Source organism: Squalius cephalus, assembly GCF_949319135.1.
Source record: "Squalius cephalus genome assembly, chromosome: 11".
NCBI classification, from domain to species: domain Eukaryota; kingdom Metazoa; phylum Chordata; class Actinopteri; order Cypriniformes; family Leuciscidae; genus Squalius; species Squalius cephalus.
In genome coordinates, this window is record NC_137132.1 from 41,397,081 (window position 1) to 41,412,637 (window position 15,557).

General features: G+C 38.8%; 1 protein-coding gene across 1 annotated transcript; it reads right to left on the reverse strand.

Moving 5' to 3' along the window:
• Nucleotides 1-6,111: 6,111 nt before the first annotated feature.
• LOC307167890 (patched domain-containing protein 3-like) lies at nucleotides 6,112-11,016 on the reverse strand (the record flags this gene model as incomplete). The annotated part of the gene is made up of 5 exons (XM_079887196.1): nucleotides 6,112-6,226; nucleotides 7,987-9,565; nucleotides 9,645-9,790; nucleotides 9,873-10,000; nucleotides 10,324-11,016. The coding sequence occupies 5 exons, from the start codon at nucleotides 11,014-11,016 to the stop codon at nucleotides 6,112-6,114; spliced, it is 2,661 nt and encodes an 886-aa protein (XP_079743322.1).
• Between the last annotated feature and the right edge of the window lie 4,541 nt (nucleotides 11,017-15,557).

The window sequence follows — 15,557 nt, forward strand, 5'->3', positions numbered from 1 at the left end:
GATTATACTCATAGAGGCCCATGGGAGTGGTGAAGGCAGAGTATTTCCTGTCGTCCTCGTGCAGTGGCATGTTGTAGAAGCCAGAAGTCAAATCCATTGTGCTGAAGAAACAGTTACCTCCCAGCGCTGCCAAACAATCTGCCTGGTGAGGGAGGGGATGAGCATCCTTGAAGGTCCTCTTGTTCAACCAGCGAAAGTCTGTACAGATGCGGAGATCTCCGTTCTTTTTCCACACAAGCACCAATGGTGACGCATATTCACTTGTCGACTGTCTGATGATTTCTTTCTCCTCCATCTCGCTCAGTACCTGGCGAAGTTTCTGGTACTGGCCAGGGGGCACTCTCCTGTATGGAAGCCTGAATGGTCTGTTGTCAGATAGGTGTATGCGGTGTACAAAGCCCTTCGCCTCCCCACAGTCCAGGTGGTGGCGTGAAAAGACGTCTTCATACTGTAAAACAAGGTCCGACATCCTCCTCTTACAGTCCTCTGAAACTTCACATGATTCAATGTCGACAGCACTGAGCCCAATCGACCTGAGCTTGTCCTTGGCGGCATTTCCATCAGCAGTACATGATGCAGCTGACTGGGTGCAGCTGACCAGTGGAGCCTCTGAACACTCAGCAATGTCCAAGTCCTCAATAGACACACATGAATAGACATCTGCCAGCTTAGCATTGCGTCTCAACAGCACCGGCCTGTCAGATGTGTTGATGAGCTTTAGTGGGACCCACCTGTCTCCCCACAGGGAAGTCACAATCTTTGCAACCAAAACACCTCTAGGAGCTGAGCGGGATGACGTGGGCTCTGTCACGATAGTACTGCCAGGGGAAACAGCTGTGTTTTTTGGTAGTTTCCCCCAGATGAGATACTCACGGCCAGGCTCGAGGCATGTAGCTGAGTTACTCCTAACTGTCCCGATTTTGACAGGAACATCTTCACCTCTCCAGGGGTTCAGGCCAGACAGCATAGACAGGAAATGTTCAGCTTCTGGGTCTCTGTCAGGGCAGGGGCCGGACACTGTCTCCCAATAGGACTCACATAGCTTAGACTGATGCAGGATGTGCTTTATAACATTGGTTCCTAGTATCAACTCATCATGTTGTCCTGGAACAACAAGCGTGGGGACTAACACTTTACAGCCATACACTTCCATTTCCACTTCAAAAGCACACTTTGGCTTAACACGAAGTCCACCACATCCAACAAGTACAACATTCACATCCATCAGCTTTTGTTCTGTTATCACTCCAGCATCTCTCAATTTTGTCTCAGCTGCCTCATTTATGCTGCAAGCCATTGAACCACTGTCCAACATTCCGCCCATTTTCACTGAATCACCCATTATCACAGATGTGTAGAAAAGACTGTCACTGTTGCCCACTCTGTGAATGTTCTGATAAACAACAACAACTTCAGAGTCATTACATGAGTCTTTCACAGACGTGTAAACCGTCTTAGCATCAAACATGTCATTGGTGTGGGAGTCTAAAGAATGACCCGTACTAACTCCCTCTGGATACAGGTCCTCTAGTTTCCCTCAGACCGGGATTGGGAGGAGTTGTTTGTGGGGCAATCCTGTCTGGTATGGCCTGGAGCAAGGCAGACAAAACACAGTCTCTCCGACATGCAGTGGGAAATGGTGGTGTGACTGGACCCATTACAAACTCTACAAGCAGCTTCTCTGGGACGCCTGTCTCGCGCTGTGCGCTGAAATCTCCCACCTCGGATGGGCTGGGAAATATTGCGCTGCTGCATTTTATCCATCAGCTCCTGAAACATGTCGACCATTCGAGTGAGAAGTCTATCCTCTGACTGTTGGAGGTTTTGAGCAACAACTGGGACAGAGGCATGGCTTGGAGTACGTTGGAGCTCACCTTGAAATGGGACAGGTGCTGGAGGAGAACAAGGAGGAGGATGACACCCATGGCGCTGAGCATGGAGAGAGGAAAGTGAGGGGCTTGAAGCATGGCGCTGCTCTGACAACGTCAGACTTGAAGGTGGTGGAGAGGTCTGCTCAGAGGTGATGGTGGTGATGTGGCTTTTCAGCTGAGCAGTGCCAGTTGATCTGCAATTAGCCCTCAGCTCTCTCTGATAATCATCAATCCTCAGCTGAACATCACGTGAGGTCCACTCATGAATTGGCTTACACTTTAAAGTGCAGGACAGCTCTGGGTCGGGGCAGTGCTTGACAAACATAAGGGCCACTTCATCATTCATATTCTCTGTCTGTTTCCCTTGTCTGTGTAACCCTTCAAGAGCTAGATCTGCTGCCTTGTTCAGTCTAATCCAGTAGTCGACTGGGTTTTCCTTGTGTTTAGGTAGAGTAGCATAAAAGTCTGCGAGTGGGAGACACGAGGGAGCCTCACTGAAATAGTGAAGAAGCACATTGTATATCAGTTGAGGTTTACGTTTAACATCAAGTGCAGGATCACTACGCAGGGCAATCTTTACAACATCTCTGGCCTTGCCCATTAAATGGCTCATAATTTCTTCTGCTTGGTCATGCACAGGAATCTCTTGTTTTCTGAGATGAGTTTTAGTCATGTCAATCCAGTCCTGGACTGAGTTTTTGTCAGTGTCGTCACCTCTGAAAGACTGAAGTCCTTTATCAGATTTAAGATGGACTGTCACATGTGGGAGGTCATGTCTATTAACGTCACAGTGTGTGTTCTGATCGGGAGAAGTAGTCTGATGGTCACCAGTCATATTTACAACACCAGCTGACATCAGCTTTGTAACAATGGATTCACCTATTTGAGCACCTAGCTGCCCTACCATATCTGTGAGATGGCGAATGACATCAGCATCACTGCCAGGTGTGGAAGTGTGGGGACCATCCCTAAGATACCCACTAACAGGAGTACATCCCGGGCTCTGACCCAACCCTGTATCTGTATAACCAACATTTATACACTTGGAATGTCCCACATCCCTACTGTAAGTAGTATCATAGAGCCAAGCACCCCTACCTTTTGGCAAACTAGGACTAGCAAACGTATCCATTGTTATTGTAGCATCTGCTTTCAATTCATCAAGTGTACTTGCGTTGTGTGTATTCATAAAGAAACAGAGAGGAGTAAAAGCAGATTAATCTGAAGAACAAAAATTATGTATACAACATTAAAAAAAATCACCAATAAACTGAGTTGCAGTAGGCCTACTACACCCTAACCCACAATTTTTATTTATTTTTTTAGTCCGTTTTGCTTTGTCGTTTTAACCTGACCACACAGTAATCTTGATTGCAGAACAGGACGACAGCATCCACGGCGATGAGCATCAAGCTGATCTGTAGATCCGACAGGTCACGGCACCAGTGTAACGGCCTCGGTTAGGGTATATGAAGGACGACTCACAAGATGACTTCTTTTTCACAATTTATTGCCTCCTGTAGAACACAATGCACATTAATTGCCTTTTGGACTCCTCTTAGTGCACTTCTGCTTCCCTCAGCAGTGCAAAACGAGACTGAGCACTTCATTCACCAGAATGATCTACATAATGTATTTAGAATACATTACAAATACATTACTTTAACATTACATGAGGTATTTTGCTCAGTGTGCACATTACTCACAACAAATCCATAAACACGGTATATATGTTTCCTTAAAGAAAATAGCATAACAGCAACAAATCCATAAACACAGTATATGTTTCCTTAAAGAAAATAGCATAACAGCAACAAATCCATAAACACAGTATATGTTTCCTTAAAGAAAATAGCATAACAGTGACACCCGGTGGGCTGAATGAAAAGTGTGTGGTAACCGAGACAACGAAAATTACATGAATAAACAAAAGGACAATGCATACCTGTAGAACACAATGCACATTAATTGCCTTTTGGACTCCTCTTAGTGCACTTCTGCTTCCTAAACATACAAAAATACAGTGTTCACTCTACACAAAAGGGGCGCTGAAATCTCCGACGAGCTACATTGTTCACATGACACGGCCCGCCAGCCGTGGTAAAATGGCGGCTAGAAACTGAGTATGAAAAACACTGCTAAAAATTATTTTAGCAGTCAAACTAACACAAAACTGCTACGTAGCATTATTGTATTAACATCAGACAATATGCATTGAAAGTTATAACTTAAATGATTCAATTTCCAAAGAAAACAGTACATTAGCCTAGCAGCACATTTCTACACAACTTACCCTCAGCAGTGCAAAACGAGACTGAGGGAGACGGAGCACTACGGACGCTTAGGAGGTACAAAAGGGATAGTGTGCAGGTAGGGTCATTTCCACAGGAAACATTCGCAAAAATAAAGATAAATAAAAATAACTCCATGAGATAAAATTCACAGATGCTAATTTTGAAAATAAGAATTATTAAAGTGCATTTTTAACTCCGTTACATAAGCAATGCTACCCATGTATTTGAAGATTTAGCACGGAAGCTCATTGGCTACTGATACAGCTTGAACCAATCAGCTGTGCCCTATAGATAATAATGTGAGTTAGGACCTATTAGCCTGCACCATCTAGAGTTTCATGACAGAACTTTGTATTTACATGTATATTAAAGGACGTAGTATTTACTTTGTTTGAGTTATTAACTTTTTGGTTTAAAACCATGTTAATTTCAACCCTACATGGTCTCTGTTATAAAGAAGTCAGAATGGATATAATTTAGACTGCATGGATTTAAGTCTAAACTCAAAACCCATTTCTTTAAACAGTATTATCAGTCATGACATGTTTTTCTTGAACATTTTCCATTACTCTGTATTACAATCATAATGTTTCCTTAAATACCATTAGTCTTTTACATCTAACCTGCCCACCTTCTATGCTGTCTGTAAATAGTGTTGTTTTTTGTTTCTGCTTGTATTCGATTGAAATGTGATATGCAACTGCATTTTTTGGACTGGGCAAATTTCTATTGTCTATTTATTATGTATGACCTGATTGTTTGTTCTTTACTGTTATTGTGAAATGTCCTTGAGCTTGGGAAAGGCGCTATATAAATTAAACATTATTATTATTCTTATCATTATTATTATTTACTGGCATAGAATCCTGTTGTACATAAAGCAAGATTATTGTTTCACTGTTGATTTAGTGTCAGTCTCCTATCTGAGTTATTAACTTTATTAATCTTCATATGACGCAAACTCTGAATGCACCAATGATATATTTTTTAAATGTCATAATCATTTGTTGACAGACAAGTATTTATTACTTCAATGAGCTCATTGTTTCTGCCTTAAATTTTTACATTGTTTAAATTATTATATTTTTAGATAACTGTGATTTGTATATGTACATTTCTGAAATATGTAACTTAGACAGTTACCTCTGATAACAGATCACTCTAAATTTGAATGTGGACTCATGCATTTTCTGTAAAGCTGCTTTAAAACGGTGTGTATTGTGAAAAGCGCTATAGAAATAAATGAGGATTGAATTGAATTAATTTTTCATTGATCTTTAATTGAAGACAGAATAGCTGGATTACTCTTTAACTTGCTGTTTACAAAGTAACGCTAGGCAATGCTACCCATGTATTTGAAGATTTAGCACGGTAGCTCATTGGCTACTGATACAGCATGAACCAATCAGCTGTGCCCTATAGATAATGATGTGATTACGAGCAGGTTGAGTTAGGACCTATTAGCCTGCACCATCTAGAGTTTCATGACAGAACTTTGTATTTACATGTAAATTGAAGGACGTTGTATTTACTTTGTTTGTGTTAGTAACTTTTTGGTTTAAAACCATGTTAATTTCAACCCTACATGGTCTCTGTTAGAAAGAAGTCAAAATGGATATAATTTAGACTGCATAAATTTAAGTTTAAACTAAAAACCCATTTGTTTAAACAGTATTATCAGTCATGGCATGTTTTTCTTGAACATTTTCCATAACTCTGTATTACAATCATAATGTTTCCTTAAATACCATTTCAGACGAGACCACTTTGGCAAGTTTACTTGAGTTTATTGAACACAATTTATCATTGGCGGTATGGTTCCTTATGGGGGTTCTTGCTCCATAATTAATGACATACGTAGCTTTAGCATTAACCCCCCTATGGAACCATCAGCTTGAGCAAAATACAGATGATTAAGACAGTTTAGTAAGTCTTTAAGCCGTGGTTTAACATGTAGACGTAGCAGTGAAGTCCGGGACGTCTATGCTGTAGCTTGCTATGAGGAAGGGTGTGTCTCTCACGATGATGTCCGTGACTCTAGGACTTGGAAGCCTTGATAATCTGAAACAAAGAAGACAACAGCCAAAAGGTGCACAGAAATATGCTTGATACTTATAGTGGTGAGGGTGGGGGGGGTTGCGAGCAGTTTAAGCATATTTCCCAGGCAGAAGTGCCGCATTTATATATATCCTTACGGTCTAATAGGAGAACGGTAGTGGTTGGAGCGATTTGACAGCTGACCGCGGCAGCTGATCGCAGCCTATGCCTACGTGGCATCTAACCTGCCCACCTTCTATGCTGTCTGTAAATAGTGTTGTTTTTTGTTTCTGCTTGTATTCGATTGAAATGTGATATGCAACTGCATTTGACCTGATTGTTTGTTCTTTACTGTTATTGTGAAACGTCCTTGAGCTTGGGAAAGACGCTATATAAGTCTGCTGTAGAATCCTGCTGTACATAAAGCAAGATTAACATTGATTCACTGTTGATTTACTGTCGGTCTCCTATCTGAGTTATTATTTTTCTGAGTTATTACTAACTTTATTAATCTTCATATGACGCAAACTCTGAATCAACATGCACCAATGCTATATTTTCTAAATGTCATAATCATTTGTTGACAGACAAGTATTTATTACTTCAATGAGCTCATTGTTTCTGCCTTAAATTTTTACATTGTTTAAATTATTATATTTTAAGATAACTGGGATTTGTATATGCACATTTCTGAAATACGTAACTTAGACAGTTACCTCTGATAACAGATCACTCTAAATTTGAATGTGGACTCATGCATTTTCTGTAAAGCTGCTTTAAAATGGTGTGTATTGTGAAAAGCGCTATTCAAATAAATGAGGATTGAATTGAATTAATGTTTCATTGAACTTTAATTGAAGACACAGAATAGATGGATTACTCTTTAACTTGCTGTTTACAAAGTAACGCTTGGTGGCGGCACCTCCAGATACTTTAGGCAGAACACAGCTGATTTACATTAGTGCTGATTTACACTAGGGCTCATTTACATTAGAGCTGATGATCAGGAAATATTGCCTCCGCTCACATCTATCATGGCATCCAGGAGAGAAAATAAGCGGAAGAGGTGTTTATGCATTCATGCATAAACCGTGCCAAAAATTACTCACTCATCTCTTTAATGACAATTATTCTGAGATCAAGATCTTTTAATGCCAAACATAAAATTCCCAATGTTCAGTAATGTGGTCTAATTAATGTACTTGAATGTAACTGCATTACAAATGCAAGGTTGTGTTTGCATTGACGTGCTAAAGAATAGATGACATATTAAACGTAACTGCATTGCAAATCATATTGATGACAAGGATAAAAAGAAGAAAACAAAAAGATACACATGATTAAAATATAAATACACAAAAACACGTAAGATGCAGTGTATACATAAGAACATAACAGAACGATTGCTATTTACTTGCATGGTCAAATAAAAGTGCCATTCAGAGCTAAACTCAAACAAAGAAAAAAAGTGCATCCATCCATTTTGTAAACCAGTTGTCCAATGCAAGGTCACGGTGCCTATCACAGTTTCTCAGGCTGTAAACTGGGAAAAACACAGGACATATGGCCTGTCCATCACAGGGTGAACACACACACACACAGAGACATTTTAGTCTCCAATTCAACCTGTGCGTTTGGATTGTGAGGGAAACTGGAGCACAAAAGTGTATTCAGAAATTACCTTGATTAATAAATTCTACAGGTGAGATTTTTCAGAAAAGTAAGCTCAGTAATAGTCAGGATCAGCAGGCCATTCATTCTGAATCACAACTGCTTTTACTCACTGTTCGCTTGTGTCTCTAGGCTCTGAAAGATTTTCTTTGTTTCTTTCATGACTGTTACTACAAGCGCTGAGGAAGGTCAGGAACACCGGTATGAATATGATGCCATGGACGGCCCCAAACAGAATGACTAAGAACATGATTTTGAAGAAGGTCCTGAAGATGTAGCTTTCAGCAGCCGCGAGCACCACCACACCGGCGATAGTGGACATGGCACCCTGAATGATCGGATAGCCCAGTTTAGTGACGGCATCCATGGCTTTCTCATTCGCTGAGGACTTTTCACTTGACACAAAAGCATAGGATATGTGAGCAGAGAAGTCGACAGAAAACCCGATACAAATAACAAGATTAATCATAGACACAGAGTCTAAACTAACATCCCATAATGCCATGAAACCGGCCACTCCCACAATGACAGATGCAATGGCAAATGTCACCCAGAGAGAGCAAAGAGGGTTTGGGATCAACAGGAGTGAAATGACTAACATTACACATGTAGCAATTGCTAAGTTTTGGATTGTATTAGTGATGATGACGGCATATTGGTCGAAATAGATGAATGCAGGGTGGTACACTATCAGATCAACGGGTGTCTGCAACTTCCCACATTTTTCTGCGGTTTCTCTAAATACATCCAGCATGTTCTTCTCATCAATTGCTGTGCGGATGTTCACAGTCTGAATAAACATGCGTGAAGCAAGAATTTTATTGTTAATGAAATTAACATCTTCACTAAAACCAGACAGATTAAGAAATGCAGTTAAATAGCTTTTGAATTGTGTTTCATTGTCTAAATTGAAACCTGCACTCAGTCCAAACTGCATGTATGCACTCAGCCAAGAAATCGGTGAAATGCCTGAATCTGACACTGTCATATTTAGAAAATTTTCCAAACACAAGTCAAGACTTTTGCGAGCAGTTGGGTTCCAGTACTGAAAGTCTTCATCCTTTATAACTAACATGACATTGGGACCAAAGGCAGAGAAGAATTCATCTTCTTTGTCATAGTAACTACCAACATATGAGCCGTCTGCTGCTAAATGCTTCAGATCTAGACCTTCCTGCATTTGGAAGCATCCATAGATACTGACTGCCAAATACCCGGCATAGATCAGACACACAAGCGCCTTAACCCACACTCTTGTTAAGAAAGGACCGTAATAGTTTTTAAAGAATGAATCTATTGGCATTTCAAATTCCTTACGTGTGTTTTCATCATACGCCCCACCAACACAACAACCTCCACCATCACCAGTGGCTTCTGGAACTTTCATGCAGGTCAGCCAGTGTCTGTTGCCTTTCTCTCTCCGTCCGTTCAGTGCGAGACACGCGCCAAAGAAGGTGATGTTGAAGATGTAGCAGAACAGAAGAGCTGTGCTGGTGTACATGCAGAAGGACTGAACTGAGCGGAAGGGCGTCAGGAGGCCGATGTAGAAAGCCAGCACATCTGTCAGCGTGGTGATAGTGATGGACACGCCGGCCTCTTTGTATGTTTCTGCTAAACGAAGCTCAACGGCTTTATGAACTTCAGTCTTCTGCCAGCAGGAGATCATAATGAACATGTCATCAACGCCAACACCTGGAGGAAAGCAGAGATGGTGAGCCTGTGAACATCAGCTGTGAGACACCTACTAGATGATGAAATAAATGACATTTACCCAGAATCAGAAAGGGGGCTGTGGCCACGGTCATGGCAAACGGCATCCCACAGAACAGCAGCAGACCAAAGCTGGCCAACACGGCCATCCCAGCGGAGACGACGCCAGACATGGCCACCCACACCTTCGTCCTGACACAGTCTAACCTGTGGAAGGAGACAAAGGATAAATGACATAACTAGTGAAAGAAACATGCTTATTTGATCTTTTTTTAATTATTCATGATACCTCAAACAAGATAGAATTGAAATATTAATGGCCAGGAAATATGTAACAGCGAAGAGGGGGATGACAGAGTCTGAACTGGTCTCAAACTCATTCTGTCTTGATACTGATGTAAAGTAAGACACATGGACCTGTAGAAATTCAACACAAAACACTGTTCAGCATAGTTACTGTATACATGAATGTTTTGCATTGTGTTGAAGCTCAGTGAAGAAATAATTATGGCAAATTATGACAGGACATGAATAGTCTGCAGAAAAATCAAACATCTACATGTGTATTCAGTTCATTATCTCTGTATATTTGAATTGCTGTCAAAATGACTTTTATCCAAGCATCTCCGATAAGTCAAGCACTAAATGTCATTTGAGGTACTTTTACACACACAATGGTCATCAGCTATCTGTTTGCGTGTAGATATAACTCATAACTCACAAACATTTCTTTGACTTACTGTTTTCTGGTCCGTAGAGTTTGAGAGGAGTTTTAGAAAGCCATCAAGCCAGTCAGAGTTTCCCACTGTCTTCTGCTCGTCTAGGAAATAAAAAAGCCTGACTGCTTTTGCACTTTTCAGCTCTGAGCTATTTGGCTTTAAATCTACACCGCCGATGGTTGTTCCCAAAAATGTGCCATTATTCATCGGATATGTTATGGTTGAAGAAACAATTTCAGTAGCATTGTTATTTAAAATGTCTAAAATTGCATTTGACATGCACCTTCCCTTTGTTTTTGCACAGAGGTTTTCAAAAGTGTTTCCTGTCGTCATACTTTTCACTTGTCTATCTAACTCTATAATGTCGTTAAAAGCTGCTTCAGTTAATATATTTTCTCCTTGCAAGCCTGTGATGATCAAAGAGGCATAAGTGCCTTCAGACGTAAGCCGTAGCTGAGAAAACTCTTCAGATTGTGGGAAATTTTCCACCACAATTGCCCTCTCCAACTTGGCAGGTCCATTGACAGGCGTAAACTGGTCTTCAATATCATTTGCCTCCCTCTCGTCAAGAAAGACGAAACCAGCTCCAAGGGCAGCAGCTACACATATAGCTGATAAAAAAAACACCCATGGATGTCTACCAACGACACAACCAAGCTTTTCAAAGGCCAGAGACAGTGGCCTTTCAATGCAGTCTGTTTTACACTTCGCCATCCTCGAGATTCACTTCAGCAGTCTTTCTTCAAAGAGCCAGCAACACCCTTCTTTATTGACTCAGTGTTATCATAACGTACTTAAAGGCTGAGGTGAACACTAACAACTCATTTGTTACTCATTAACAAATTATGGTTACTTATTACCAAACTTTCTTGTTAGCTCCTGCCCTCTGTATCACGGCCAGAAATAACCTGCTTTGTTAAGGGCCAATATTGTATTTTATGGGGCATTTTTATTTCAGTGGGGACATATTTTTGTTAACATTATATATATATATATATATATATATATATATATATATATATATATATATATATATATATATATATATATTATGGCAAGCCATTCAGGAAATAATTATATTTATAATATGAAGTCTGAATATATAGAATGAAAGTCTGAATATATAAAACGAATGTCTGAATATATATGGAATGAAAGTCTGAATATATATATAGAATGAAAGTCTGAATATATATAGAATGAAAGTCTGAATATATATAGAATGAAAGATATAGAATGAAAGTCTGAATATATATAGAATGAAAGTCTGAATGTATAGAATGAATGTCTGAATATATAGAATGAAAGTCTGAATATATATAGAATGAATGTCTGAATATATAAAATGAAAGTCTGAATATATATATAGAATGAAAGTCTGAATATATATAGAATGAATGTCTGAATATATAGAATGAAAGTCTGAATATATAAAATGAAAGTCTGAATATATATAGAATGAATGTCTGAATATATAAAATGAAAGTCTGAATATATATATAATGAAAGTCTGAATATATAGAATGAAAGTCTGAATATATATTGAATGAAAGTCTAAATGTATATGAATATGTGAAAAGAAAGTGTACATTTGACAATTCTCACTGAATAATGTGTAGCTTGTTTTAGCCTTTTGAATTGTGATTCATTTAAAAATGTCATTCCCTGAAATTTTCCAATACTTTGGTGAGCTACAAGACTTTTTTTGCAACAGTTGGTCATACTCCAAACAACATAAACAATTTGGAGTCTACATCACGTCATCTCGAGGATCATATTTCCATTCTGGCAACATTCTTAGTGCTTATGGGCAGTCATGTTCAACAAAATGTTGCTGAAAGAACATTATGCATCATTCTCAAAGGAATTTATGAACCTTATGAATTCACTGCATTCGCTCTTCCGCGATGAAATAGCGAATTAATTTCTTCATCAGTAGAACGATGTTTAGTACGGTTGCCAGTATTTTGGCCCGTACATGCATTCGCCAGGGTGTTAATTAGATGATCGTTACTTACAATTGCTGCTACTAAATTTCGTGCGGACTTGCTCATTGTTCAAAATGTGTATAAAAAATAGTAGATGAATAACACAAGATGGCGCTGATAACATCAGATTTTCATTCCATATATTCAGACATTCGTTTTATATATTCAGACTTTCATTCTATATATATTCATACTTTCATTCTATATATATTCAGACTTTCATTCTATATATATATTCAGACTTTCATTCCATATATTCAGACATTTGTTTTATATATTCAGACTTTCATTTTATATATTCAGACATTCATTCTATATATATATATTCAGACTTACATTCTATATATATATTCAGACTTTCATTCTATATATTCAGACATTCATTATATATATATATTCAGACTTTCATTTTATATATTCAGACATTTATTCTATATATATTCAGACATTCGTTTTATATATTCAGACATTCATTCTATATATTCAGACTTTCATTCCATATATATTCAGACATTCGTTTTATATATTCAGACATTCATTCTATATATATATATTCAGACTTTCATTCTATATATTCAGACTTCATATTATAAATATAATTATTTCCTGAACGGCTTGCCATAATATATATATATATATATATATATACAGTATAAATTAAACATAATTCATAAGCATGGTGTTGTATTTATATTCCCCCTAAATGACTAAGATTTCCATCAGGTTCTCTTGAGGCTCGATGGGATTGATTGTCCAGGTTCAGATAGTAGTTTTTGAGAAGAAAATCACTCTGAAACTTGTTATAGAGAAGTTTACAAATCACCATAATCACTAGTTTCCTTTAAATAACAAAGTACAGAATAAAAATCAACATAAAAAAATATGATAGTCTTCACCACAAGGTTCAGCCTCGAACTGTTAAAGATTTCACAATTTATACCCTTCAGACATCATAAGGTTTGCCCTAAGCACAAAGCATTTGCATAAGGAAATACAGTGTTTGGCAAAACAGTTATACAGCAACAGTCAGCTTATATGCCCCTCGGGTTTGCAATTCTGAGCTTTTTCTGACTTCCTCTTGCTGCAGGTCTCATGACAACAACCTTTGCCTTCACACTTCAATATATATAGCAAAGCAGAAGTTACACATGTCTCAGTTTGTTTCATATGCTCTTTGACCTTTGCACGTACAGCTATCAGCAGTTTTGCAAGCTTCATTTTTTCTTAAGCAACAGAGTATATGAAAAAAAAACCATTGTCTTATACATATTCATATATATATGAATTACACATAACACTTTTGTGGAAGAAATGTTATCTTTAAGATATGTGTGACCATCATATGACAGTAAAAGAGCACACGCAAACCTTATTCTAATATGGAATTGTATTGGAATGGTAAAGAGTTTTGGTAAGTCATAACAACTTCAACTATTCATAAAAGGGTTGAATCATTATCACAAGGGGAGTTGACTATTGTTTCCTTTTACTCTTTGTCAGAAGTACTACACACAAACAGCATGATTGCAAAGACATCAAAGACCTCAAACAATATTGTACTGAAAATATAAAGGCAACTTAGACACTTGTAAGGCACACGCAAACATAACATAAATCTTTTGACTCTTTGTACACAACTCAAACAAAATAGTTTATTTTCACGTGATCGACGACAAATGAAGCCTCACTTTCTGTCCAATCACGTGCGCGTTTCGCTTTGGGTGTCAGAAGGCTCAAAGTCCAGATCTTATTTAACGAGTCATTGTTGGCTCAGTCTGGTTGATGGGTTCGTGAGGAGAGAAAATTAATTTATTTAATGAACAAACAAAACACAAACATGTAAGGCTTTTATTTGTACACATAACATTGAAACTATGAAGTGTGTTGTGGTTACTTCATCTGCCAGAGCTTCTAACACAGGCTTCTGGCTGCTTTATTTTAAATAAGCACCAGATGGCGCTGTTCTCGACACTCTCGAAGCTTTGAATCTTTTCCCGGAACAGTCAGGGGAAAGCCTCAGTGATTCATTAATTTCCCCATCCCTATATCCCAGACCAGAGCGTGCACATATGAAACGGCTCCAACGTTTAATACACAATGTCTCTCTTCCCAGAGATCATTTTGGGCAATTGACTCTGAGCTAGGTTAGCCAAAACCATGCCACCACACCAAACACACACTTTTCAAAATGGCCACACATTTTCCCTTATCCCTAGGCTCATCATAATAATAGTCCTTAGAGTCCAACAAAAGTCCCCCTAATCCCCCCTCAAACAAAAAAGCATAGGCAAATGCTCAAAATCAACATACATGCAGATAAAAAAATAAACGATAAACATTTTGGCATGGGACATATACATATACAATTTATTTATTTATTTTTTACTTAAGTGAGCATCGTGCAGGGCTTTACTGTGGCAGTGTCACAGAGTTTGGTGTGCGCTTTCCTCATTGCCTTTAGTGCATACTGTTGGAGTTGTTGTTGACGTTCTTTGAGGGAATATCATGATTGTCCCGGATTTTGAGTATGAGCAGTAAATCGTTCTAGGGGACCTTTCAACTGCCTGCCCAGTGCTAGCTCAGCAGGTGAGTGGCCCGTGGTCTCATTGCGAGCAGTGTTAACCCCCTGAGGTCGGCTATCGCGCCGGCGCGATAGGCTCGTTTTTTTTCGTATGAGTGCAAAAAAAAAAAAAAAAATTTTTTTTTAATTTTTATCTTATATGCTTGTGTTATACATCAATCGATCCTGTTTAGTGTGTATTTTTTTTTGTGTATGCTCATAATAAAAACAAAGTGGTGTGCTTTTCGCCAAATAAAGAAAAATAAACATGATGCGAGTTCTGCCTACTCTCCGTCAGTGAAGTCAATTCTGAAACGCGTCCGAAAATGAACTGTAACTCAGCGAATACTCAGTCAAACAGGCATACAGTCACACAGGCATGAAGCTTGAATTATCTTCTTTCAAATGAAGTAATTTTTATAAAAAACAAATATTCACAGTTTATATAATATGTATGTAAAGAGAGAGATGTCAGTCGTTCTCATCTCAGCTAATTAAGTTTTAATGTGACTCCGCCTACGGAGACCGCGCTATTCAAACGCAAATGTGAGGCGATCCATACAAACCTGTGAAACGCCCACATCCGCTGGATAAGGCCGGTGAAACACTGGATGCGTGGCGTAAGCGTCTCAGCTGCGTGGCGTGTCCGTTTTTATTTCGGCTCCCATCCATGTTAACAGTTTAGAGTTTGCATACTGCCTGTGAGA